This window comes from Tachypleus tridentatus, chromosome 7, assembly GCF_004210375.1.
Source record: "Tachypleus tridentatus isolate NWPU-2018 chromosome 7, ASM421037v1, whole genome shotgun sequence".
Taxonomy (NCBI): Eukaryota; Metazoa; Arthropoda; class Merostomata; order Xiphosura; family Limulidae; genus Tachypleus; species Tachypleus tridentatus.
The window spans coordinates 191139031-191166871 of record NC_134831.1 but is presented as its reverse complement, the minus strand read 5'-3'; the positions used below and the strand labels follow the sequence as shown (position 1 = coordinate 191166871).

The 27841-nt window shown below is 29.9% G+C and overlaps 1 protein-coding gene across 19 annotated transcripts in view; it reads left to right on the top strand.

The window, feature by feature from the left end:
- The window catches only part of Dap160 (dynamin associated protein 160), a 261924-nt gene that overhangs the window by 55428 nt on the left and 178655 nt on the right, over window positions 1–27841 (top strand). For 16 of the 19 annotated variants that reach the window (XR_013031922.1, XR_013031923.1, XM_076516404.1 and 13 more), the window contains exons 10-17: window positions 1229–1379; window positions 4176–4287; window positions 6624–6773; window positions 8067–8207; window positions 11960–12047; window positions 16279–16418; window positions 19669–19822; window positions 21346–21405. Coding sequence is in view for 17 of the 19 variants with exons in the window: in XM_076516404.1 (XP_076372519.1) it covers window positions 1229–1379; window positions 4176–4287; window positions 6624–6773; window positions 8067–8207; window positions 11960–12047; window positions 16279–16418; window positions 19669–19822; window positions 21346–21405 (996 nt within the window). In the remaining 2 variants the exon portion in view is untranslated. The remainder of the gene's footprint in view (window positions 1–1228; window positions 1380–4175; window positions 4288–6623; window positions 6774–8066; window positions 8208–11959; window positions 12048–16278; window positions 16419–19668; window positions 19823–21345; window positions 21406–27841) is intronic. The other 3 variants (XM_076516402.1, XM_076516394.1, XM_076516390.1) reach the window with 1 other exon arrangement.

Genomic DNA, 27841 nt, shown 5'->3' with positions numbered 1-27841 from the left:
TGTTCTTTTCATTTTTTAAAATCAAATATGTATTTTCAGTAACACTTACCTCCTTTCACATTCTCACTAAGAGCTGGTGTTGGGAACTAAGGAATGAGTGAGTCTTAAAAAAGTAATAGAGGGGGGGCAATGATGTGAGTGGAGAACATCATGTCACAGATATTGACAAGGGCAGTTAAGTTAGGAATGGAAAACTGTAGCAAGTGAGAAAAATTCAAACCAGTGCTTAGGTGAGTAAAGGAAGGAAACCCTAGCAATTGAGTAATAGCCATAACAGGAGAGGAGGTAAGTGTGTTTTTGAAGTAACACTTAAACTGTGAAATGTGCAGCAATTTTTACTTAGTAAATTCTATCCATCACCTAATGCCATTTTGTGAAGTACTTACAAGTTTAATGCAACAAGTTTATTTATAAAACAAAGTAAGGAAACCCTGGCAGCCAATTAATTGCTGTAGTGTGAGGAAAGGTAAGTATTATTGGAAATACATTTTTGATTTAAGAAAATACCTATTTTACTTACTGAAGAAATTTATCTTTTTGAAAATTTTGGGGTTGGAGCTATGGATGGTGCTTTTCTTGCATATCAATAATTTATATTTGTCTTGTATATTTAAGATGAAAAACATTGTACTGTTTATCAGTTTTTTGCATGCATGGGTTATTGTTTTGTTTTGCTTTCTTGTGTATGCATTTGTTATGTTGTGTGTTTGACAGATGGGCTAAATATTGGTATATTTAAGGTTCCATTCCTGGTGAGTAGCTCCTTTCTTGATTATGTTGGTCAGTTCTGTGAAACTTCCTGTTTCATTTTTCTTTAAAATATTTTATGTTTCTTCTTTTCATTATCTATGTGAGTTAAACAAAACTAAGACAGTTTAGTAAATTTTTTGTCAATAGAAAGTAAAATATTAGCTAGAGCAAATGTAAACTTGTGATGAAAAGCATCTTTGGCATGAACAGGCTGAAAAATAAAACAAATTACATCAACGATGATGTGGATGAAGAAAGCTGTCGTTTAGTTTTCAAATCATATCTAGAAATTGAACATCCATAAGTAGATTATACTTCAGAAGATGTTTAAAATGAAGAATTTCCTTCATTATGTTTTTCAATTCTGTTTTGAACTGTTTTATCCCAGTCTCTGACATACACATTTTAATATTTTGTTTTTGTAGCTATTGCAGCTAGATAATGTAAAGTTATTAATCTGTAATGAAATTTCAATTAGCTACGTTTGAAGATAGACGAAGGGAGAATTTTGAGAAGGGTCAAGCAGAACTGGAAAAACGACGACAAGCTTTATTGGAAATTCAAAGAAAAGAACAGGAAGAACGTGAAAGAAAAGAAAGGGAAGAACAAGAACGGAAAGAAAGAATCAGGTATATTGAGTTTTTTTTATTAATTATGTATTAAACTGTAATTCTATTTAATGCAATTTTGAGTTCAGTATATTCTCATAATTATTTTTTAGAGATATGGTAATTTTTGAACTAAATGAATTGTGAAATTTTTAATTAACTTGCAGCTTACATGAATATGAATTTTAGCATGAAGTTTATTCCTTGAATTAATTTTATGTGCAGTGATTAGATTTAGATGGTAATTGAATTGTTCTGTTTAAAGTTTAGTAAGATATCTTAAAAGCATTACAGTTGTTTGTATCTTGGAAAGTATTTTTGAAAATATCTAGAGCTGTATATTTGGTGAAATTCCAGTTAACACATTACATTCAGTTAAGTGTTAAAATTTCGACCAAGTTTCAATTTTATGTCATACAGAACACAAACTTACAATTTCCTTTTGTTACTTTCACAAACAACATGTGCTATATTTTTAAATAAAGTTTCAAAATCAAGTCTGTTACAGTTTTATGATTATCATATGTTGTTATGACTTGCAGAGGTTTGTTCTGCTAGAGTTTAAAACCAAGTTTCTGGTATTTGTCAAATAAATTATAACACTGAATTTTTTATATGTCCTTGGTTGACTCTATCACACTCACATTGGTACATCCAAACTTGAAGGAAAAAGTTTATCATTGAATTAATAATTAGATTAAATAAAGTTGTAGTCATTCTTCCACACATTAAAAAGATTTATTAATTTTATACATAAACGAAATCACAAGTTTTGATTGTAGGTTACTTTCAGTATGCCCTGAATGACATCAGTAGTGTTTGTAGATTTTGAGAATTTTTTATTTACATAATACATCTCATGTTCTCATGGTAGGATGTTCATAAGGATTTTGAACAAAATAGTGCCAATTTTACTTTCTAAATTTAATACAATGTAGATTGTTCCATTTTTAGCTAAGCACTGTTCCTTATCCTTAATTACAGTGATTTGATTGCATAGATCTCAACTTTAAGTAGTTAAAGGCTAGTGATCTGAACATGTAAACTATTTTTTGTTTTTGCTTCTCTCTATAACTGTATAGTCAAATATAGCTTGAACTTAGCATGTACTAATATAGAGATCAAAGTAAAAGTGATAAAAGATTAGCTTAGCAATTGGTTGCTAGAAGAACTTACACAGTGTACTTGATCATTTTATATAATTCATTTTAATTATATTTCAATGCAATCTATGGTCACAAATGCACACACACATTTTTACAGAATTTGGGGCTTATCTGTGACTGCAAGCTGACTTTCATTCCTCACAACAAGCAGGTATGTGTAATGTGTACAAGGACACTAAACATCTTCCATGTCCTCTCTTCTACATCTTTTGGAGTGGATCAGCATTTTTTGCTCAGGACCTATTGTGCCCTCATTCACTCCAGCCTGGACTATTAGTGTCTGATCTATGTTTCTTGAAGGTGCTGGATCCCATTTACCATCTAGGGTTTAGGCTCTGCATAGGGGCTTTTTGCACATCTCCAATTCAGAGTTTGTACACTGAGTTTCCCAAATCTCCTCTTCACTTTCAACATTTGCAGTATTCTTTGCAGTATACCATTAAACTTTGATTCTTACTACAGCATCGTATCTAAGGTTATGTTTTCCTTCCTCTATGGGCCATGCTATTTTGGAATAGGCAGTCTGCCAGTCTTCCCTTTGGCCTTTGTATTCAGACAGTTAGCCAAGTTGGGTGTATCATTGGATGAAGATGTTTTCTACACTTTTGAAACACTTTCATTCACATTTATATATATATGGTTCAAAATAAGTTGACTTTCTGAGCTCTGAAATGGTCTGTTGTGGTTTGGTGGTTACTTACAGAATCCTCTCGACAGTTTATGTGTTCACTGCTGAATTGTATGCCATTTCTTTCACCCTGGATTACATAGAAGTTATGCAGTACACAGATTGTACTATTTATTGACTCTGTTAACTATCTACTAGCTCAAGAATTGTTTAGCATTAATTATATCCCTGTTCTCATTGGTATTCAACAACAGCTAAACCATTTCTCTGTCACCAAAGTCAGGTTCATCTGTTCTAGTACTGTTATAGCCGTGCCTCTCCTGTATATGGACAATGGTTCTCCATTGAAGGCTTAGCTTCGTGCCAGTTGGCAGTTGACTTGAGTGAGCAATGTTATAACAAGCTTTTTCAGATCAAACCTTCTGTTGTCCTCTGACTGTCTTGCTTCCATAAAGATCAAAAGGAGGAAGTTACCCTAACTAGGCTATGTATTGCTCACAGTTGAAAACCAGTAGCTACAAAATCCAGTTTTTATTTTTCTCTTCCATGTGGATTTATTTTGATATCAATTTGGTGAAGTTTGACTCTTGTGTGTGCATTCTGTTGATAAACTTAGTTTCTTAACTCTGTGATTATCAAGGAATGTAAATTACTTTGTTACTTATAAGTGTGTTGTTCATGAGTGAAGGAAATTTTCTGAGCATTAAAGTTTGACATTTTGGATTCTCTAAGCACTGTGAAGATATTATACCTATCTCCTTGCATCTAGAAAACCAATTTTATTTTTGTATCACCAGATACTTATTTTATTTTTTTACTTAAGTTGTAATGGAGAATATCAGTCTTTTCTATATTTTTGCAAAGTTCAGTTATAACACAAGATATCCTGTAACCTGAAGGTTTTTAGAAAATAGATTGACCTTCCATTTCTAGAGATGAATTAAGGAAAAGAACATCTTATTATCAAAAAGTTTAGTTTTATGAAATTGGTTTTTGGAAATTAATTGTAATTTCTAATTGTAGGCAAGAGCAGGAGAGACGACGTCAACTAGAACTTGAGAAACAGCTTGCTAAACAACGAGAAATTGAACAAGAAAAAGAAGAACAAAGACGAAAAGTACTCGAACAGAGAGAGGTGAGAAGAAAAAATAACTTTCATTACAAGTTAAAAAAAAGCAAAAAAAAACTAGTCAGAAATAGAAACTGTTTTGAGTTAATATTTAACTTGGATTAAACAATTTCAACTTGCTCAGGTTATTGACAACATTATAGACTACTGTTTTAGATTTTAACATACAACTTCTTTATAGTTATTTTTCCACACTTGAATTATATTTTACACTGTGTTATGAAGTTTATGGTTTAAGACTTGATGTAATATACATTTTTAATGCTTAAAATATCTCTTTGATCAATCACTATAATAAACATACAAAGAAAGCTTTTGATTTAATATTAGCTATTAAATAAATTGTATATTTTAATCTAGATACTATGCAAGATATTGACATTACTTCCTATGCATCTCTAAATAAATATTTATTTAGTGGTAATTGGCCTACGAATTAATCTTGTTGTTTTCAAAATACTTAAATATTTTAAATTTGGTAATTATGAAATTCATGACTTTTCTAAAAAGTGATGTTAAAATATTTTTTAGGTTATACTCTTTATTTCAAACTTTTTATTAAACAAGTGTGATTAGTTTTTTATGCTGTGTGTAATATTGTTACACATTACATTCTGTTAAATACATGTTAATCCTCTCACCACATGCAGTGTTTTCTGTGCATATCATGAGGATTTAGTGAATTAACTTCAAAATTAACTTCATTAAACTGTTTTCCTATCATGGTATACCAATAAATATATAAATGTAGCCAATTATCCATGTTTTAAGTTCCTATTTTTTATAAGGTTATTATATAAAAAATCTAGAATTTTCCTAGTGTGGGAATTGTGTACTTTGTTCTCTAGGCATCCCTCTTTCTCTAATTTATTTATAATCCCTCGAAGAAGTATGAAGTTTAATGTAAATTACTCATTATGATGTTGCCATTACTTAGGCAATTAAGTAATTATAATAAGTTTTCACAAGGTACATGTACAAGTAGCTCTTGCATAATATGATTTAATAGCATAATCTCAGTCATACATTTACCAAGATCTACAACTTATAATGGCATAGATAATAGTTGAGCATAGTTCAAAAGACAATAAAACAATGAAATATATGTAGAAACATATGTATAACAGTTCCCAGACATCATTAAAAGTCGTTATAATTGATCTCTTGTCGTTAATAGTCTTTAACTAGTATTTTATACAAATGTTTCTGCTTCTCGAAAACAATTTTTTAAAACTAATGCACCAAAGAACACAGAATAATAATGTTGAAAAAGCAGGCAGTGTCTTTATAACTTTCGCAATATTTCCAACCCTATGGTTATGTGTCAAAACTGTTAAGAATTCAGCTAAATTGCTCAAAATGTTTCCAATGGGAAAATTAGTCTTGAAAAGGAATTTAATGTAAATTATCTGTACAGAATATAATGTCATATAATACATCATCTGATAGCCAATTTTCTTGTCTTTTTATTGATTATAAATACAATGTAATTAAACATCAGAGATATTTGTAAGCAAATTGTGGCTTCTTGGAGGGTGGTAAGTAAATTAAAGAAGAGGTGATGACCAAAAAACATATGTCACAATTCTTACACTAGGGGAGATTGAGATTGTTTTTAAATTATTTATTTATTTATTATCTATGTTTTTGATGTCAGGTTTATTTGTGTACAATGATAATTAAGTAGTTCAATTAAATTTTGAATGTAACTCAATAAAACCTTGTCATGCCCATTTTCACCTCCCCTTTGTGAGAAGGTTACGTTGCTTGTGAAATGTGATCTCTTGTGACTTAGAAATTGTTACAATAAATGTAGTTAGGTGGGAGGAAATAATAGATAAAATATAAGATTATACTGAAAAAAACGTTTGAAATTTATGTAGGAGGTTTTAGAGATTATGCAAATGAAAATTAAAATTAAGTTGAAGTATTTTTAATTTTGACATGAAAATTATTGCACTTGGAACAGTTAACACTGTGACCTCTTATAGTCATGGAGAAAATGCTATTAAATTAAAAGTTTTTTTTTTATATTGAAGACTTAATAATTAGTGAAAGTTCTCAAAATTTTGTAACAATACTTAAAATATATTACAAACTATAGTATGGAAATACTAAATGATAGTTTGGGTTTTGTTTATTCTCCTGAAGAAGAATAGTGAACTGTTTGAAAGTGCTCAAGTTTTGGATCTCTTTTTAAAAACCATCTCAACTTTCATGTGACATCTTAACCAAATTTTTTTATAGATTGTTATTGTTCCTTGACATACTGGTTTAGGAAAGAGATAAGTTGTGATTAAATAAATTGATACAAATGTGTTTTTCTTTCCTTTCTGTGACAGGCAGCAAGAAGAGAAATGGAGAGGCAGCGACAGTTAGAGTGGGAACGACAGAGAAAACAAGAATTGATGGCTCAGCGACAGAAAGAACAAGAAGCAGTATGCCATCTGAAAAACCACAGTAAAAACCTTACTTATGAACTGGAACAGCTGGTAAATATGGATTTTGATTTTGTAAAAATTATATGAAAGGGTGTATAAATATTAATATTCTAAATATCAGCAGGTGATTTTGTCTCTTTGTATAATAAACAGAACAGTTGCTAATGGCATCAGCCTTGATGCAGAGCTTGACCATAAGATCCACATGGCATCTGCCTCTTTTGAGCAATTATACTAGAATGTCTGGAAACAGCATGTTTTGTGATCAAAAACCATGTGTACGTAATATCAAGCCATGGTACTGAGCTTACTGTTATGTTCAACAGAGATTTATATATTCTGTCATCATCATGAAAAGAGATTGTCCAGCATACAGCTTTTACAGGGGAATCCAAATGTATCTTTGGAAGGCCAAATCATTAACAAGGAGGTCATGAAGTTCACAGATATGCCTAGGGTTGAAGATTTTTCTTAAAATTGTGCTGGGCTGGTCATGTGATGTGTTTACCAGAACATAACTTCCAAAGACTACTTTATGGATAACTTTCCACATGCCATCTGGCCAGACCAAAGCTACATTACAAGATGTAGTAAATAATCACATGATCACAGCTACTACTACTGCTGACTTGGGAGTCCATAGCCAATTATCTTGAGAAATGGAACAAATTCATCGAGAAGATTTGGAGGTTGCACGCCAAAAATTTGTGGAAGTCTAACAGGATCATCATGCTCAGAGACATGCTTTACCTACAGTTCCTTGCACAGTACAATACGACATACAAAAAGAAATGTGCCAGCAATTTTGGGGTCTAACCACACAAGTTGTTGAAATAGAGATGACAATCCAAATGTTGGTAGTTTCTTCCCCCAACTTCTCTGTGTCATCTTCAATTATTGAAGGACTGTCAAGGACAATGAATAATTTTGATGACTTTATAATACAAGGCATTTATGCAAGCCAGCACACCAATGCTGTCTAGTATCTGTTTTGGATTCTAATGTTAGAAAAATGTTTGAGTTAATGGTGTCAAAGTTTGGACAGTTGGTAAAAGATATTCTGATATTTTTTTTCATTGAGAGCTGAAAGTTGCAGTAAATTGAATAATTTCTTAGTTGTTTAATAAAATATGCTAAGATCAGGCTTTTTCAAACAGGACAGGTTAGATAAAGAGTAACCACTAATTTTTTCTTTGGCCTGATTGCATGAAGAGTTTACATAACATATATTCTAAAACATCCTTGAAAAAACTAGTTAATTGACAATTATTTTTAGAGAAAGTTTGAGATTTTTTATTGGATATGTACATTGAAATTTGTATTTTGTTCCCATTACCTCTGTAGAACAACAAAATAAATGAGCTGTCACAGAAAGTATCAGAGACCAGAAAGGGAGTAACAGACATAAAATCTTCTATTGATGACATGAGAGTCCAGAGAGATACTAAGCTGTCAGAATTGAACAGCATGAAGCAACAGATGAAGGTTAGTAGCTTATTGCTTTTGCATATTTTTCACAGTTTTGTATCTATAGTGAATAAACTCTCATTACTAGCAGATGACAGTTTCAAAAGTTTTGGTCATCAAAGATAAATGTATATATATATATATATGTATAAAGAAATCTGTAGGAAAACCATTTAATGATATGAAACGTATATAGTTTTAAATGATAAAAATAATGTGAAACTTAAATTTTATCACCATTATGTTAATATGCCAGGATTCAGTTTCTAATTTTGCATATGAAAATACCCACTCTAGTTGTTTTTTTTTACTCTTTCAGCAGAGCTCGGTCAGTTTGGCTGACCTTGCAACCTCTTTGTACTCATTTATAATCTTTGTAGATTTGATACTTCTTCCTTCACAAAATTTGGCAGTCTTTCAGTTAATATTATAAGTATTTCACATACAAAAAATCATATTTTTAGTGAAGTATTTTTAATAAACTAAGACATGGATATATTGGGTATTTGTTTTGAGTAGTTGTTGTGCAAAGCAATTTTCATATTAATATTAAAACCACTTGTCCTTATTACAAAAGTGTTATATTTCATTGTGTAATTCTAGAGTCTCTTCACCACATTTCAGACTCTTTATAAAACTATATTTTATCTGTTATTTTCTCTATCCTATCTCAAAATGAGATCAGTTAGTTTGACTAACCTCATAACTGCACAAAAAAAGAAATCAAAATAAAAGATGAATTACTCTTTGTTTCTTTCTAGAATTACTTCTGATTGCAACACAAAATCACTTTCATTTATCCTAAGTAGCTTTAGCTCAGTATACATCTATTTATAATTAAATTTTATTGTTTTATTGTCTGAACTGTGTTTAACTACTATCTATGCCATTATAAGTTGTAGATCACTTGGGGAATGTGGTATGCTGCCTAACAACATTACCAATGAGCTGCTTGCAAGTGTGCCTTATGAAACATTTTTATTATATTATTACAGTTTATTTTACCCAGTCTTAAAGATACCTACTTTTACATTTTTATTGTATTACCATAATTTATTTTTATTCAATCTAAAGATCTCATTTTTTACATTTTATAATAATAAATAAAGAATAAACATATAAAACAAGAAATAAATTACTAACCTAATCCTTTTTTTCTCATGTCCTTTTACATGTTGAGGACACAAACTTCCTGTTTTGTACTAATGGCAGTAATGTAATAAATAAGTATAATTAAATAATACACCAAAGAACAGACTAATAACATGCAGAAAGTAGACAATTTCCCTAACTCTCAATTATTCTGGCTTTCGAACTATGTGAAAAAAGCCTTTACAATTTCATCCAAGCTATTTGTTAACCTTCCTATGGGAATGAAGTTCGTACTCTAAGTGAAATTGTCAGTTTTCCATTCAAAACACTGTTATACAATATATCATTTGATAGATCAAAACTTTTACTTTCTATTGGTTGAACATTACATTGAAGTTAAATAATTATATCCAAATGAAGCTATATGAATAAACAAAATAATGAGTTAGGAATGCATTAAAAACAGCAAATCTAACCTTTCATTAGTTAAATAATAGCAATAACATTTTCAAGCCATCAACCAAAACACATTAACGTGAAATAAAATATGCTGCATATTTTTAAAAAAGGATTCTAGGGTAATAGCTACAACATGGGATTATAAAATGTATCTTAGGTTTTGTAGGTGACCGAAGAAGTAGGACTCACACTATGGTGTGGGGATACATCGCCTATCCCCCTTAATTTCCAATTTGCTAGTCTCACATAAGAAAATCAGAAACAAGATATGGTTGCTCAAGCCCACAATGATCCACATATATTTATTGCCATTAATAAATAATAAATTATTACAAAAATTACAATATCTGAATAACTGCAAAGTTATAATGTATGTGAGGTGGGTAAACCATAAATTGGAAAAATCAAAATATTTTCTTTTATGAAAAATATTCATTTTGGTAACCTTTTTATCAATTACTTTAACTTCTAAATCTAAATAATGTGCATCTGTATTAGAAATTGAAGTATTTTCAATTTATAATTCTGTTGGATAAATGGTGTCAATAACATTATATATTTCAGAATTATTTATGTCAATTAAATTACCAGCATATCTGTAAGTTAAAGTAAAAATATCTGGATTTGCATAGTTTTCAATAAATATATTTTCATAGTAATATAAATATAAATTTGCTACACAAGTCGAATAGTTAGCTCCCATTGGAACTCCTATCACTTGTTTAAAAACCTTTTTATCAAAAAATATAAAATTATTATAAATACATAAACTTAATATATTTTTATGTTTTTGGAACCATATATTTTCTTTTTCCAGTTTTATAAAAGGATAACAGTATTCTATTAATGAATTCAAAACAAAGATTAAATTTTTTAATGGTATTATTGTGTATAATATTGTAAAATCAAATGTTTGAATACTTTTCATGTGCTCATACTTTCTTAGACATTCTAAAATAGGTTGGTTATTTTGTATTATTCAAATAAGAGAGAACTTATTAATAAATCCTGAAAGAGAGGGTGTAACAGGTGGATGTGGAAGATGACGTGTGATTTTCTATTCAGTAACTATGTAATTCAGCAAAATAAAAGGTTATAAAAATTATGATTTGTGTGAGTAATGATTATTATATATTTAGTGATTTATATTTAATTTTGTGTTTTTTTAGGGGTGGTTGATAAAATATACAAGATAAAGTGTGTCATCTATGTCACAGTAGGGGAATTTCAGGATTTTTAAAAAAAATATTACCTTGTAATATAGATTATTAGCAAAGATTATACACTATACTAATTGGTATGAAATAAATACAAAAGTAATTTAATAATATTTTGAATGTAAAACAATTTTTGTCATGCATGGCAAAGAATACCCAAGACCAAGAGGATTAATATACATTCTCTAGTAATCAAATGATCATTGATTTTGTATGTTTATATTTTTTAAATATAAATAAATCTTCAATTGTTTGTCATTTCATGATATCATAGCACTATAAATTTTGAGAAATTGCATAAAGACAGTAAATCTTAATTTGCAATTTTTATATCTACTGTTATCTTTTTAAGCTGTTCTTTATTCACTTTTGGAATGATCTCAGAGGATTTGTTTTTGTTGTTAACTACATATTTAGAAGCATTTGAAAATTCATCCATCAGATTTGATTTAAGTTTTATATTTTCATGCACTTTCTATTTGAGCATTGATTACTGGTTATTGCCGGCCTCTGAATCTGAGGATTCAAGGTGTAACTCCATTGCTAGAAAAATATACTCATTGATAAGAGTAGCTTATTAGGTGCTGTTGGCTCTGGAATAGCTGTGAAAATATTCCTTATATAGTTTATGCAAAGTTATAAAACAATAAATTAGATATTTTTCATAGGCTGTCACGTTACCCAAATCCTAGATGCTTGGCCTAATTGGGAAAAATCAAACTTAGAATTTAAAATCATTTGGTGAGTAGATATTCATTCAGTGATGTTGAGAAAACCCACTTGTAGAGAAATATATATGTAAAAATGGCTCGTTTGGGTTGAGAAAAATTTTTTTTATGTAGAGGATTGAACAACGTTCGCTTTGTGAACCTGACGATGACAGAAGGTTGAAACGTTGTTCACTCCTCTACGTAAAATAAATTTTCTCAACCCAAACGAGCCGTTTTTACATATATATTCATTTAGTAATAGTTGTATTTAATTGGTTACTTTATTTCTTAGGAGTTGAATGATAGACTCTTAGAGTTGAACCAGGAGAAAATGTACATGAGTGGTCAACTCAAAACTGCTTCACAAAACAACCCAACAGGTGAGTGCCTTTTTGCCACACTGTAATTTCAAAATGTGCCATTTAACAGGTGTGCAACATATGTAGTATTGATAATTTTATAATATACAGTTTGACATGACATAGGTAAGGGTAATGGAATAAAACTGATAATTCAGTAATGTGTATTGCTAATTAAATGATTTACAGTTGATTGATATGTTGTTATATTAATGGTGATTTAATATTGCTTATTGTGATATGTACCCCTGATAATGAAATGTAATATTCTTATGAATGACTCTTTAGTATTGCTGACAGTGATGAGATGTATTGTTGCTTGTGATGATGACATAATGGGAGTATAGAGTTGATAACATAATGTATTTTATAATTGTAAATCCCAATTTGTCACTAAGGTATACCAGTGGTGAGGAATTGCATTTCCCATCAGTAACTTTTGACAAGAGCAAACCAAACGTTACAGGCTTTGATTTTTTTCATACTGAAATCTCTATCATCGTTGTTTTATTTTTATAATGAAGAATATACTTGAAAGTTGTTTTATTAAAAGCCTTAACGTATTATTGTAATCATAATTTGTATATAGAGCTATTTATAGAGCTAGATATAAAGTAGTTTAAAATGTAGTATTTCTTCTATTATATAATAACTTTATGCCTGAGCTTATTTGGTAATAAATTATTTTTTCTAATTGATTGGACTTGTGCACACATCTTTAAGATATTGTATATAACTAGATATGTTTTATATATTTCATGTGCATTTCTTAAATACGTATGTGATAAGTTATGTTTTGAAGGTGTTAACAATGAAAATTGTCAAAGTCCTTTCAGTGAACAACATTTAATAGTACTGGATCACTAGCAATATTTGCTAATTGTTTAATTGATGAGCTTATTGGTAAATTACTTTCAATTAATTGATTAGTACATCCTATACTCCTTAAAACTCATACAAGCAAAAACAAGAGGGAATCCTCAGCAGCCACGGCTCATGAAGTTCTTTTAGGCAGGGTTAGGGTAAATTAATGTATGAGAACTTTATTTTTTTTATTAGTTATATTTTTATGTACCACTGTTTCCAAGCATGTACCTTATTTGAATTTATCATTCATCAGGATCTCTGCCAGTTTACTTTTAAGTTGATATTCTTTTAGGCAAAATTATAGTAAATTAATCTGTGAGACCTTGTTTATGTTCAAACACATTAATCAAAATGTATCAACTTACTGAATCCAAACCCTTAATTAGATCTAAAATTGGTCAGAATATGATGAAGCTATGAGATGAAAGATTGTACTTAGAAAAAAAACCAAACAAACTGAACCTATTCTATGAGCCACTATGCTGTGGGTAAAAATAAAATAAACCTGTTATTACATAACAGCCTTGACTTTTCAGTCACTACATTGTTCTAACATAGTATTATTGTAATTCTTTTCTCTTTTTTTTACACAATTATCAACCTGTCATTGATTTAATACTATAGACTTCTTCTGAAGATTGCCATTTTCACATTTTCAAAGACACTTTTTTATCTAAACAAAACCAGGGATTAACTGTTAATATTATGTGTTTTTCAAGTATTTAGTAATTCCACTCCAATTTTTTGTAAATTGAATAAATTCATAATTACATTGTGAAAATGCTTTAATATCATAATAAGGGTAATGTTTTTTCTTGAATCATGTCACAATTACAAATAATTAAGTAGTTACATAGGCAGGGCCCGGCATGGCCAGGTGGTTAAGGCACTCGACTTGTAATCTGAGGGTCATGGGTTCGATTCCCTGTCACACCAAACATGCTTGTCCTTTCAACCATGAGGGCATTATAATGTGAGTCAGTCCCACTGTTCATTGGTAAAAAAGTGGCCCAAGAGTTGGTGGTGGGTGGTGATGACTAGCTGTCTTTCCATTAGTCTTACACTGCTAAACTAGGGATGGCTAGTGCAAATAGCCCTCGTGTAGCTTTGCGTTGAAATTCAAAACAAACCAAACCAAATACTTGGGCAGTTTACTTATGTTCACTGTTTGAATAGGATAAATCTAAAAATAATAATTGATAAATTTGAACATCTGTATTTTTCAATTGCCTGTTGTACTTACTAAACAGTATACTTATCTGATGTCATAATAATATTTATCTGGTGAACATAATATGTATACAAACATTGGCTATAAAAACATAAAACACTATAATTTTTACAGAAAGAATCAAACATCAGCAAACTACTTCTGTTAGGTTGTAAACAATTGTTGGAGTTCTTTGTTTAGCACTGTATATACTGTACATATGTAAGCTATGTGAACCTGATGGTGACAAAACCTTCTATAAATATTGTACATTTATTACTGTGTTAACCTTCTAATAAAGTTTTCTTTGTTACCTATTCAACCCATCTTCAAACAGTAAGTTTTTCTCAAATTATCTTGTGCCTTCTCTCTGAAAATTTCTTACTTTCAAACAGATATAATTTAATATACAAATATTTGTATAGTTCACAAAGAAAGGAACACTGACAAAAAACTATAAAAAACAATATAAACACATATATTTACTCTATTAATTCATGATCTTTCCAATTGTGTTTAATGATGAAACCTCTTGATGTAGCACCATAGCTAGGTTTTGACCAATGCCTGTTCAAGAATATAGTGAATTCCTGAAAATCAAAAAAAGTTGTATTGTAAGGGGTAATAGGTTGTTAATAAAAATAAAAGTACATATACCTGTTACATACAAAACATGCTTCAAAACTGAGTTTATAACTTTGAAAGAACAAAGTTCCTTGAATTTAAATTTTATGCTTACAGAAATGGTAATATTTTAGCCACAGTAGAATTCATGATAAAAAATACAATGATCTTCATTCTAGTATGCAGTTATTCCAGTACATGAAAATTATCAGTTTGTACATATTACTTTATAACGTGAACGATTATCAAAGGTAAGATAATTTTCAGAGAATGGGAAAGGAAGTTTCACAATGTTTTATAAAGAATCATAAATTATGTTCATTTAATAAATAATTAATGTTTAACCATATGTACTTTCTACAGTTTCAGGTAGATATCCATTTAATTTGACAATGCAGTTCCTGATTAAGTTTCCAAGATAAAAAGAACTTACCTCTGTGATAGTTGTATATCAAACAGTTTTAATTAGAGCAACAAGATAGGTTTACAGAGTAATAGGAGGTTTGAACAAGATGTGTATTATGAAGTATAAACTAATTTTGAGTTCTCTGAGTAACTAAGTTTGGTCAAGGAAATAGAGACTGGAGACACTTGTTTAAAAATACACTGAACAGTCTTTAATAACTTTGTGTGCTTGAGGGATGATGAATGGTCACTTTTACTAGATTGTAAGCTATTTATTCTCCAGACTACCTTGGTAGAGATCCTATTACAGAATGATTAAACATGACACTACCTACAGTGGTAATATCAAACTTACCCAGATTCATTAGAGCTACCCAGTTGTTGGTCATTCCCTTTGAAACTTAAGGAAAATTTGTAACATTGCACAATCCACAGTCAGAGGACAATGCCATTGATATCCATGCACAAGGTGCAGCTTTCAAATAATGCTAAGGACAGACCAGGAGAATGAAAAAGAACAAAGGTAGTTAAAATGAAAGCAATTTAACATCATTCTTGACCACATGTGAAAATTGCACATATCTAAATTAATTGAATACTTTAGAAAAATTCTTTATTAAAATAAGGTAGAAAATGAATGGTGTTACATATCACAACATATGATGCTTGTTGAACCTAGCAGTATGTTGCACATTTGCTTTATGTGTGTTTTAGCCATTTCATCTTTAAGTCGTTATCAAGTAGTTTATTATTCAATGTACTTATGAAATCATCTTTTTCACAGTTTTTATTATCCTAATTTTGTTCTTTGACCACCTTGTCCTGGAGAATTGTTTGTGTAGCCATGAAAAAAAGATTCTTTGGTGTAGTAATCTTATCATTGATTTATTTCTTATTGTTATAGGATTTGTTTTTTCAATGAGAAGTACTTTTTTTTCAGCTACATTGTTATTTACTGTTTAATGAACACAGTAGCTGCAGATTTTTCCTTTACTGTGTTACAGCATAAGAGGATTTACAAATCTTGAAGCATAACATATAACCTTAACAATACCTATGCATGTGGTAATTTAGTGAAACAATTACTGTAATCCTAGTGTTTAAACAATGAGTAATAGGCTTTTATGAGGAATTTTTCTTGTTTAGCTGAATCATACAACATTGTGATGCACAGCTACAATAATAAACAAGCTACTCTCAACCAGTTACGAAGTACCCTTGCCAGCATTGAAACAGAAACAGCTCAGAAACTTCAAGATATAGAAAACAACAATTCTGAATTGAAGGTAAAAGTTGGTGTATAAAATACTTTACAACTTTACAAACATTCTATTGAAAGTGATTATAGATGTACATTAAATGATATAAAATGTTGGTAGGTCTTTAAAAATTTTTAATAGTGTTTTATTGTCAAGTTTTCATGGCTAACTGGTCAATTCTTACTTTTCTAGTAACATTGGAATTGCATAAAGTAAATTTTTTCTGCTTTTCAGTATTTTCTTATTTTTTAAAATTCTACTAATATAAAGCTTTTTTCTTAGAAGTCATTGTTTTTAAATTATTCTTAACTTTTTTTAAACCCATGGTATATTGCCTTCTGGTATCAAGTAACATTTAAAATAATGCTCTGTGAACTATTTACCACTTTTTTTTTATGTGCATATGCATTCTTTGGTACATTACTTGATATACATTTTGCAATGTTTGAACTAGATACAGTATTAATATTATGACATACTTTGTAAAGATTAGATAGATAATGGAAGTTTTTCTTTTTCTTTCTCAAAATAGACTAATTTTTTTCGTGTTTTACAAGTTCCTGTACCTGTCAGTAATGTAACTAAAAAATGAGGAGGACGTATTAGGTTAGGTTGATAATGCAACTGATAGTAATATGAATTATTAACAATTATAATTTGTTAACACTTCTGCATGTAGCATGTTTATCTACATATCTCATGAGTTTTAGTTTGTTACATTCAAAAGTTATCATGGTGTACCAATAAATGTAGCTAATAATTCAAATTATACAATTACACAAGTTTTATGTTCTTAGTTTTGTAAGACAGTATTAAACCAAAAACCAGAATTTCCCCTTGTATAATAATTGCAACATTTTCTCTTTAGACGTTCTTTCTTCCCTAATTTATTTACCTCCCATCAAAGAAGTACAAAATTTAACTTACTGTGATTTTCATAGCCTTCAATCGTTTGTTGCAGAGCTGTAAAATAGAAAATAAGTGCTGTCTCCCCACCCTAACTGTTACATTCTCTCTTTTGGTAAATTGCCAGTAGTTATCTCTGACTTTTAATACTATGTTATATTTAACCAATAGAAAGCCAAGGTTTTAATGGGTCAAATGATATAGTTTACTATTTTGTTTCTGGTTGAAACTATATTCTCATGCATCAATGGGCTTACCTGACTTTAACAGCTCTTGTTACATAGTTAGAAAGCCAAAAAATTATGATAGTTATGATACATTTAGTGCTTTCTGCATGTTGTTATTATTTGTTCTTTGGTGCATTATTTTGATTAAATAGAAATATTTCATAAAAAAACTGAAATTGCAGTGTATGTGTACTCATATTACTATATCCAGTGGTACAAAAGTGATCTTTACAAAGTGACATGTTTTGGCTTTCTTTCAGTGGACCAGTATTTTTAAAATACAATTACATATTTCTTACAATACATATGTGTATATATTATTACTATTTATCAATAGGTTTTTAAATTTGTTATTTTTCATAAAAATAAAACAGTAAATAAAGAAGTGTTAAAAATGATCTCTTCTACTTATGAAGTCTGTAGTCACATGCAATAGAAATGGCAAAAAATTTTTAATTACTTTATCAATACCATAGAATTCCACTACAATTTATCAGGGTCAGTAACTAAGCTGTATATAGGTCTAAATTATTTCTTACTTATTTGCTTTGATTTTGTCAGGAAAAGGAAAGTTTTCCTGCATAAACACTGCAAAGGCTGAGAATATCACATGGGAGATATTCTGAGCTTTTGATTTAGTATACATACGTCTTAGAGTGAAGAAGTAGGTGCACATAAGCAACTACTTCCAAAAAATGGAAGAGGTGGGTAGAACTGTTGTAATTTATTCAGAATAGATAAGATATTCTTATTTTACGTGTTAGCTTGTCAACATAAGTAATTTGAGTTTCTCATTTGAAAGAAAGTGTAGAATTTGTGTTTGGACACATCAAACACTTAATTCTTTCAATATGAGCTCAGTCAGTTTGATTGATCAGGTGACCCCTTTGTAATATTTCGAAGTCTTTATACATATAATACTTCTAATTTTAAGTATAGTGTGAATATCTTCATGAAATTTGTCAGTCGTTTAGTAAACATTGTCTTTCACATACAAAAAAAAAATCAGAATATATTGTGAAGTATTTTTGATGAAGTAGAGATTTTTCTATGAATATATCAAGTATTTGTTTTGTATAGCCTGGTGCAAAGTAATTTTTATGTTAAGATGAAAAATACTTCATCTCAAAATCTCAAATTTCATTTATGTAGTTTCTGAAACCTTCTAAATATATTTTATATGTTTGTTTTCATTAAAACTTCATATTTTATCTGTTGTTTTCTCTACCCTAACTCTATACAACATTGGTCAATTTGACTATGCTCATTATCACAAAACAAATATTGAAATAAATCTAAATTACCACTTTTATCTTTGTAGAATGACTTGAAAAAACAAAATTTTTTTTGGTTGTTTTAAGTATTATTAAAGCTACTTTGCATTCATCATACTGTTATATTGTAACAGTATACATCTGTTTATACTTAAGTTTTATGGTCCTTTGAGCCATGTATAGCTGCTATTATTCATGCTATTATGTGTTGTAAATCATTTGTGGAATGTGGAGGACATTATGTGTTTGGAATTACATTACCCGTGAGCTACTTGCATGTGTGAATTGTGAAATATTTTTGTTATTTATTTTACCTAATGTAACCATAACTAATAGAAAGAGATCCCTGTTTTTTACATTTTAGCTACTTTTATAATAATACACAAACAATAAACGTACATGCTTTATGAAACATTTTTATTATATTATTATTAATTTTACCTAATCTCAAGATAATATGAAGAGATCCCTATTTTTACACATTAGTTACTTTTTTAATAATAAATAAATTTGAAAAATAAGAAGTATAGTACTTGCCTGTGTCTTTTTTTTATGTTGTTAACTGTAGGTGACACTTAACCGTAGTTTTTTTATTCTAATGATGGGTACTTTCTTAAATGTGTTGAGTACTATCTTTGCTTTATTAAAGATAGTTTTGTTTCTCAAACAAGTGCTGTCATTTATAGACTCCCACTGTACTTCATCATATCATTTCAGTAGTTGAAGTAATATTGCTTATTGCATTGATCTCTTGAGTGTTCTATGACTTTATGGCTTATATTTACTAAAGACTATTGTTAATGTTATGTTTCATAGGTAAAACACTGATTGATGGAATTATGTAAAAAATTTACCTGTTTAATATTTTAGGAATTAAAGCAACAATTAGCTGATATAATGAAAGCAAATGGAAAACTTCAACAGCTGTATGAAGAAAAACGGCTGCATGTTTTGCAACTGAAAAAGGAAAAGGACAGCACTTTTACTGAACCACATGCACAACAGACTATTCAATCTGGTATGAGTAGGTTTATTTTGTTTACAAGTTCATCAGAATTAAAGATTATTCTAAATTTACAAAGTATTCACAGCTACTAAACATGTAATAAAATTTATTCAATAACACTATGTTACACAAATTTTGTTCCTGGATAGTATGTGTTATTTCTTAATTGCTTATGTTGTAAAAGTACAGAAAATGGCCATTATTTCCTTCAAACTTTGCTTTTGTGACCTGGATAATGAAATTTAGAAATTAACCTATTTTCTATGTAAAAATGTGCAAATTTGCACCTTTTCATTTACATAAGGTCTGAATAAAACAACATATGAATCAAGATTTACATGTATTTATACTAAATTTGTACAAAAATGTTTAGAAGTGAGTAGTTTTTCAAGATTTGCGACTGTAATGTAATCCACTTTCATGTATCAGCCCCCAAATATAGTTTCCCTTCATGTCTTTGTTATACGCTCCTAGGTTACAAAAGCAAAGTTTGAAGAGAAAAATAGGTCTTTTCCATTTACTTTAGGCATAAGCAATTGGGAAATAACACTTTCTGCCCAGGAACAAGAAAAAGTAAAATATTTGTAACATAGTGTGATAAAACAAGAGTGAGGTGTACTGAGACTTATTAATATGGAAGACAAAGAACAAGGAGTAAGCTGTGTAAAAGCAGATAATAAGGTTGGTGTTTAATGCAGTCATTTTACATGAAGGCCCATTTCACAATTGTAATTTATTCATGTAAACAGACAACAATAACTGATAATTATATAAATTTAGATGAAGTTAGAATTTTAGATGCAGACAAAGTCTACAACAGAGATATATAAAAGTTTTTAAGAGTACTGGTTTCCAGTTACTTCTGTTAAGTTTGTGTGCTATCTTACTAATTTGTTGTAGAATATTGTTCAAAAGAAGATCCCTTTTTTTCAATGTTTCTCCCCTACTGTTAGTTCATTTGGGTGGGCACATTTTTTGAACTATTAGTTAATGAAATCTCTTCGTATAATGACCCAATAAGTATAAATCAATAGAATATCGAGTAGCACCAAAAGTACTGGGAACTGAAAATGTATCTCCATCAAAATTCATGATGCAATTAAGGCCCACAGCAACTAAAACAATTTTAGAAAATTGTAAGAAAAAATACACTCCAACTGAGCAAAAAAGTACTCATTCATACGTCACAAGGCCCAGCATGGCCAGGTGGGTAAGGCACTCGACTTGTAATCTCAGGGTCAGAGGCTTGAATGTCCGTCACACCAAACATGCTTGCCCTTTCAGCTGTGGGTGTGTTCTAATGTGACAATCAATCACACTATTCATTGGTAAAACAGTAGCTCAAGAGTTGGCTATGGGTAGTGATGACTAGCTGCTTTCCTTCTAGTCTTACACTGCTAAATTAGGGATGGCTAGTGCAGATAGCTCTTGTGTAGCTTTGTACACAATTCAAAAACAAACAAATAATTCAAAAGCTTAATGGATAAAGTAGTTAGATTGGGATGTTGGTCATTTGTGATCAGTTAATTTGTATTTTTCAGCAATTTTTGATGATGTCTGGGGAAACAGTGGAGTAGAGTTTCAGGATGATAATTGGGCCAGTGAGTATACGTATTTCTTTAATCACATTAGTCATTATTTTAACTATAGTAACTAAAATAATTTGGTTAATTATATTTCAGTTTATGTTGTAATTGTAACAGACAATAAGATATTATTACAAGGATAATTGAAAAGTGCAAAGAATGGTACAGTTTGCTATGAATATCACAAATATCAGATGGAAGGTGTGTGATTATATTTGAAACAGTTTCACTCCAATTCTAGTTTGAAAAATTATTTCATACGTGTCTCCAAATGAAAACAGGAGTATTAACCCTTTCATGACTCGTACCACTTTAAACACTTTTCTGTGCAAAACAGTGAGTTACATTCATGTTTAATTAAACAACTTTATTATCAATGTACTATAATGAAATTAACATTATAATGTTTTATAATTCAGAGTTTTGTGTTATCTAAGCTTATTTTATTTATGTTATCATTTATGTGAAAATAAACTTTTAAAAAATCCTTAAACTTCAGTTTCACATTGTTATATGAGCAACAAAGTATGAAAAATCTTAACTTTTCCAATCCCCATCATGTCTCAAGTAATGCCAATCTTCTAGATGTACATCAAGACAGCACGTTTACTTATTCTATTAAAATTAAAATTTTATGACTGAATAAAGTAGAAATAAATTATGAAGTTCTTATGGGTGTCATGCTCAACCTTTACACACACACACGCACGAGCTTTATATCTTACATGTGCTTGATACATGTACATTTTTATAGTCATCAAAAAAGAGCTCATTTTACACTAAAATCCACTGACAGCAATTTTGAAATTGATGCACAAATTTTATTATTTGATGGATGTAACTGTAGGGTCGATGGGTGATTGATCCCTGATGACACTCAGTTTATCTTAGCTAAATATGTTATAGTTAAAGACAATGAAACTGTGCTTAGATCTTACTGATGTCTGAGCTAATTGTGGATTATTTATGTTTTAAAATGCTTTACTGAAGTGTTTGAACATTAAGTACATATGACACTTTGCATGAGTTCTAAGTATGCCACGTTTTGCATGCAAGGAAAAGATAATTTTGCTAAAGGCTTGTGCATTTTTTCTAAAGATACTGTAATTACAAATAATTTTTAACTCTTTTGCAACAAGTGGATATGTTTCACATCTGCTTGTCTTTGGTATGTCATTTATGAAACTATGTGTGGTCACTTTGAGGTGCCTTCACAAAACCTGGTGATATTTTGTTTAAGATTATAAGTATCTTGTACACAATTTTTAAAAATGTTATTTATTTAGTGTTGTTATATGTTCTCACACTCTGAATAGTTCAAATGTAAGATGATTTTCATTTTAAGTATAAAAGCACTTTTCTTTATCTTAGTTTTTGTATTTCATTTGCATAACCTCCAGAACCTACATGATGAATATTTATGAAAAACTTCAAAGTTTTTTAAGGAACATGTTTATACTTTTTCATTTTTCTACTATGTTATTAATCTCAGCTATTATGATCAATATATAGTGCAATGAAATGTTTAAAATTAAGAACTAGAAGAAAAATGCATGTATATATCTTTTAACTCTTTATAAAATAGAATGCAGATGTCTTTAAGTCTTTTCACTAATATATTAATTTTAATGTTTCATTTTCCTTTCCAATATGATGTCTTTTATGATTTATGATAAAACACAGACTAGCATTTGCTGCCTATTCTAATGTTATAATTGGTAGAGACACTTTAGCTGCTCTCAGAATAGTTTTCACATATCTGTGTAAGAAAAACTTTAGTGGAGATAAGCATAGAATACTATTAAAAAATCATTAAACCTTTTCAATATTATTTTTAAAACACAAATAATGCATATTTAACTAAAGTGTTAAAGTAAGAGCTATATACAATTTAACTGTCTTGCTAAGTATAACATAAGAAAGAACCATAAATTCTGTCATTGACCAAGCATTCAATAATACTATTGGCAGTAGCATATACCCTGTAATGAATAGTTATAATGAACACAAATGAATACATTCAAAAAATGAACAACATCTTGTCAGATACAAACAAATTTAAACTACTAAACACAAATCCGACAAAAACACATGAAAACCAGTTAAACAAAATACTACTACAAATGAAAAAAAACAACACAATCTCAAAACATTTATTCTCACCTATGAAAGACCGACTCGCACACACCACAACTACACGGCACCCCCAAACCTCACAAACCTGATTGTCCACTACGACCCATAATGTTGACCTACGAATCATTTAACTACAACCTCAGTAAATTTATAGCATGGGCATTTTCTAAATATGTAACATCAGTTGGCTCCTCTTTCAAAGACTGTTTTAACTTTAAATTAATTCTTTATCAACTAAATCATAAAGCCTTAATGGCCAGTTTTGATGTTATCTCCCTCTTCACAGAAGTCGCAATGACAGAAGCCTGCAAGATAGCTTTAGAACTTTATATCCAAGACCCCAACTCATTGATACACAACCCTTATTCACTACCACCAAAACTGACTTTATGTTCAATAGCCAAATCTACCTACAAATAAATGGCTTAAGTATGGGGAATCCCATGTCACCAGTTCAAGCCAACATTTTCATGACACTGATTGAATTACAAGCGATCAATTCAGCCTTACACCCGCCACTATACTGGTACAGGTATGTTTGTGATACATGTGCTGGATTCACATCCACAGAAGACACATTTAGTTTTTTGAGTCATGTTAACTTGATACACCCCAATATTAAGTTCACCTGTGAACAGGAAAAAAGTAACCAAATAGCATTTCTTAACCTCAAAATTACTAGAACTGATACACAATTCAAAACAGAAATCTACAGAAAAATCATTCATACTGGATTATACATTCCCTGGAACTCAGCACATGAAAGGAAACAAAAACTCAACATATTAAGGAACCAAATAAACTCAGCCACAAAGCTATGTTCACCCAATGAAATTAACAATGAAACAACACTTCATTAACATCAACAAATTTCCTCAAAAAACTGTGGGAAAAAATTATACACACACACCTAACCAACAATAAATTCCAAAATACGACAAACTACAAAACCTAATACTGCTGCATACCATATGTTCCTGACATCAGTGAGAAAATAACTTACATTTGAAAAAAACTTATAACAAAACACAACATTCCAGTAAACACCAAATTTATTCAAAAGCGAGGAATAAAACTAAATTCCATACTATGTAAAAACACCAACATAATTTATAAAATACAATGCAACAATTGCCACGACTTCTATATTGGAGAAACAAGCAGAAAAATGGAAACTAGATTCAAAGAACACAGAAAACACCTCCACACATTTTTGAACATTGCAAAACAAATAAACACAACATAACCATAGAAAACATCCAGATATTAAGTAGGGCAACAAATAAAAACAAATGAAAAATCAAAGAAGCCCTACTCATACAGTAACAAAAACCAAAATTAAACCAGTATAAAGGAACACCTTTACACCTATACCAATTAATAATCTAACATCCACCTGCAATGCCCTTTACAATCCAGTAATCGTGTTTATACTCTCATCTCTAAGATGTGTCCATCAATGGTCACATTCAAACACTCTCTCTTTCTTAACCTGAAGATGACCTAGGAAGGTCGAAATGTTGTTCTCTCCTTATCAATAAAAGTGTTAATACCCATGTCAGCTGCTCTGAGATACATGTTTATAGATTTTGAACATTACAAACTGTAACTTCTATGGATTACCACCAGCTGTTAGTATTTTTATGAAGACATTATATAACTTCAGCTTTGAAAAATTCACCATAAAGTGAATTGCTCCTATATCAACTAAGAATTAATTTGCTCATCATGAACCATTGATAAAATACTTGGTTCCAGACCTGATAGAAGTCTTAATATTGTTTGTAAGTTTGTAAAACTTTTATAAGAAAATCATTATTTGTAATAATTAATATTATAAATTTTATTATTGGATGTATATTAAAATATATTAAGAAATAAAACTGTGTATCAATCTTATTGGCAAACGTCATAAATTTGATACATATGAGCATTTATTTAGCTTGTAAATCTAATCTACAATTTATCTCAGTTTTGTGCTATTTGTAATTGTAATATGTAATGTAATACATTAGGGGCTTGTGTGGAATACAAATCTAAGACAAAATTGAATCTAGATTCATATTCAAATCAGTGCCAACAAGATTTAATTATGTCTGATTATCAAGGTTTTCTTGAATCACCCTTCCTCAAATAACTAGAAATATAAAACAAAGTGAGTTGTTCTCACTTGCCATAGTATTAGAGTTAGAGGTTAAGAAATCGGTGACACAAAATAAACTAAAAAGTTTATTATTGAAATACTAGTTGATGATGATTTGTTATCTGAGGAAGCATTAGTGGAATACTCTAGTGACTCCACTAGCCAGTCAGGGTTGAGTGATAAAGATAAGTTACAGATGCATCTAAAACTCAAACAAATCAAGCTTTAAGAAACTTGTATTGAAGCTGAAAGAAAAAAGTAAATGTCTCAAGACCAAATAAGCCCATATCAAAGCTGACAAAGAAAGGCTTGCATCAAAATGGGAAGAGAAAGTAAATGTCTCGAGACCAGACATACGTGTATCGAAGCCAAATTGTGAGCAAACTGGTATCACAAAGGCTAGGAAGAAATTAAGCAGAAAGAAATGTCAGTTAGACTCAACTATGATTAAACATAGTAAAATGACAACTTTGAACTCAATATATTAAAAGTACCACCATTTAATGAAAATGAAGTTGATAAATGTTTCCAACATTTTGAGAAAGTTTTCCAAACTATGGAATAGCCCACTTTATTATTATTAAAAAGTGTTTTAACTGGTAAAGCACAAGAAGCTTATGCTGCTCTCTCTACCTAGAAGTCTATATGGATTATGATAAAGTTAACCTTTTTGCTACAGGTCATGGGTCAAAGGCTATATTATTGTGTTTGTTGACTTGCATTCAAAATTTCATTGAACTGCTATTTAATGAATTTGTCAGTATGGGCAATGGCAAGAAAAATATTCATATTAAATTTGATATGGATTCTGAGACAAAGGTTTTGTGGTCAGTTGAGACAAGTTTAGTTTTTAGTCTAAATTCAAAGAGTTACATTTGGCACAAGTCCAACACAGTACATCACCTAGTCAACACCATCTCAACTGTCAAACATGCTGGTAGTAGCATCATATTATGGGAATACTTCTCATCAGCAAAGGATTTAGAAGCTTGTCAGGATTGTGAGGAAGATGGATGATATAAAGTAGAGGCAAAACGTAGAGGAAAATCTGCTTGAGTCAGCCAAGAATCTAAAACTGGTTCAAAAAATTTACAATTTAGCAGGAAAATAACTTGAAGTGCAAAGACAAAGCTATCCTGTAGTGATTTCAAAAGAAGAAAGTAATTGTCCTGGAGTGGCCCAGTCAAAATCCTGTCTTGAATCCAATACAAAATTTATGTTGAGACTTGAGATTGCAGTCCATCAACAATACCCAATGAACTTGCTAGAATTTTACCAAGAAGAAAAGACAAATATTACACCATCCCATTATACAAAGCTGGTAGAGACTTATCACAAAAGACTTATTTATAACAGTAATTGCAACCTAAGGTGCTTCCACCAAGTACTGACATAGAGGCTGAGTACTTACATAATCAGCAAATTACTTTTGCTGGTATTCAACCTCTTTCACATATAATAGTGTTAAGTTTGATCATTAGAGTTTTGAATAAAAACAGATTGGTTAACTTTTTTAAAAATATTTGTATTTCATCAGAATGTTACATTATTAGTAGGAGTGAATACTTTTGCAAAGCACTGTCTGTAAATAAATTTGGCTATTAAACATTTTGACTCTACTTAGTTGATTGTCAGGCATGAGAAAATAAGGATAATTAGGTACTATAGATAATAGAAGATCTTAAGAATATTCTAATCACTGAAACAAGAACAACAAAATTAGCCAACCATATTGACTATTTTTAAACAGTATGAATGAATTTTAAAAAAATAAGGATAAACACATTTATGGTTTGTTTTTTTCAAATAAACATTCTGTTTATAGTTATTCTTCAGAAACTTCTTTTAGAGCAAATTCAGTGTTTAAGAGGATTGTGTTATATTTAAAATGGGATATATTTTTATGGATGCTTTCTTTTATTAACATTTTAAGGTTAGAATTACTTGTTTAGTGTTTCCAGTATAGTTGGGTTTGTAATCACCACATGTAATTACTGTCAATATAAGAGAAGATGATCTCTCTCTCTCTCTTCTTTTTTTAGAGATATTTTAATCTAAAGTACAGTTTGAAAATATTAACTTGTGTATCAAACTTTCATACTAAATACTGAAGTTGTTTAGAAAGTAGGTAGGTGTTGGGGAATTTATCAACTGTAAACAATTTTCTCTGAT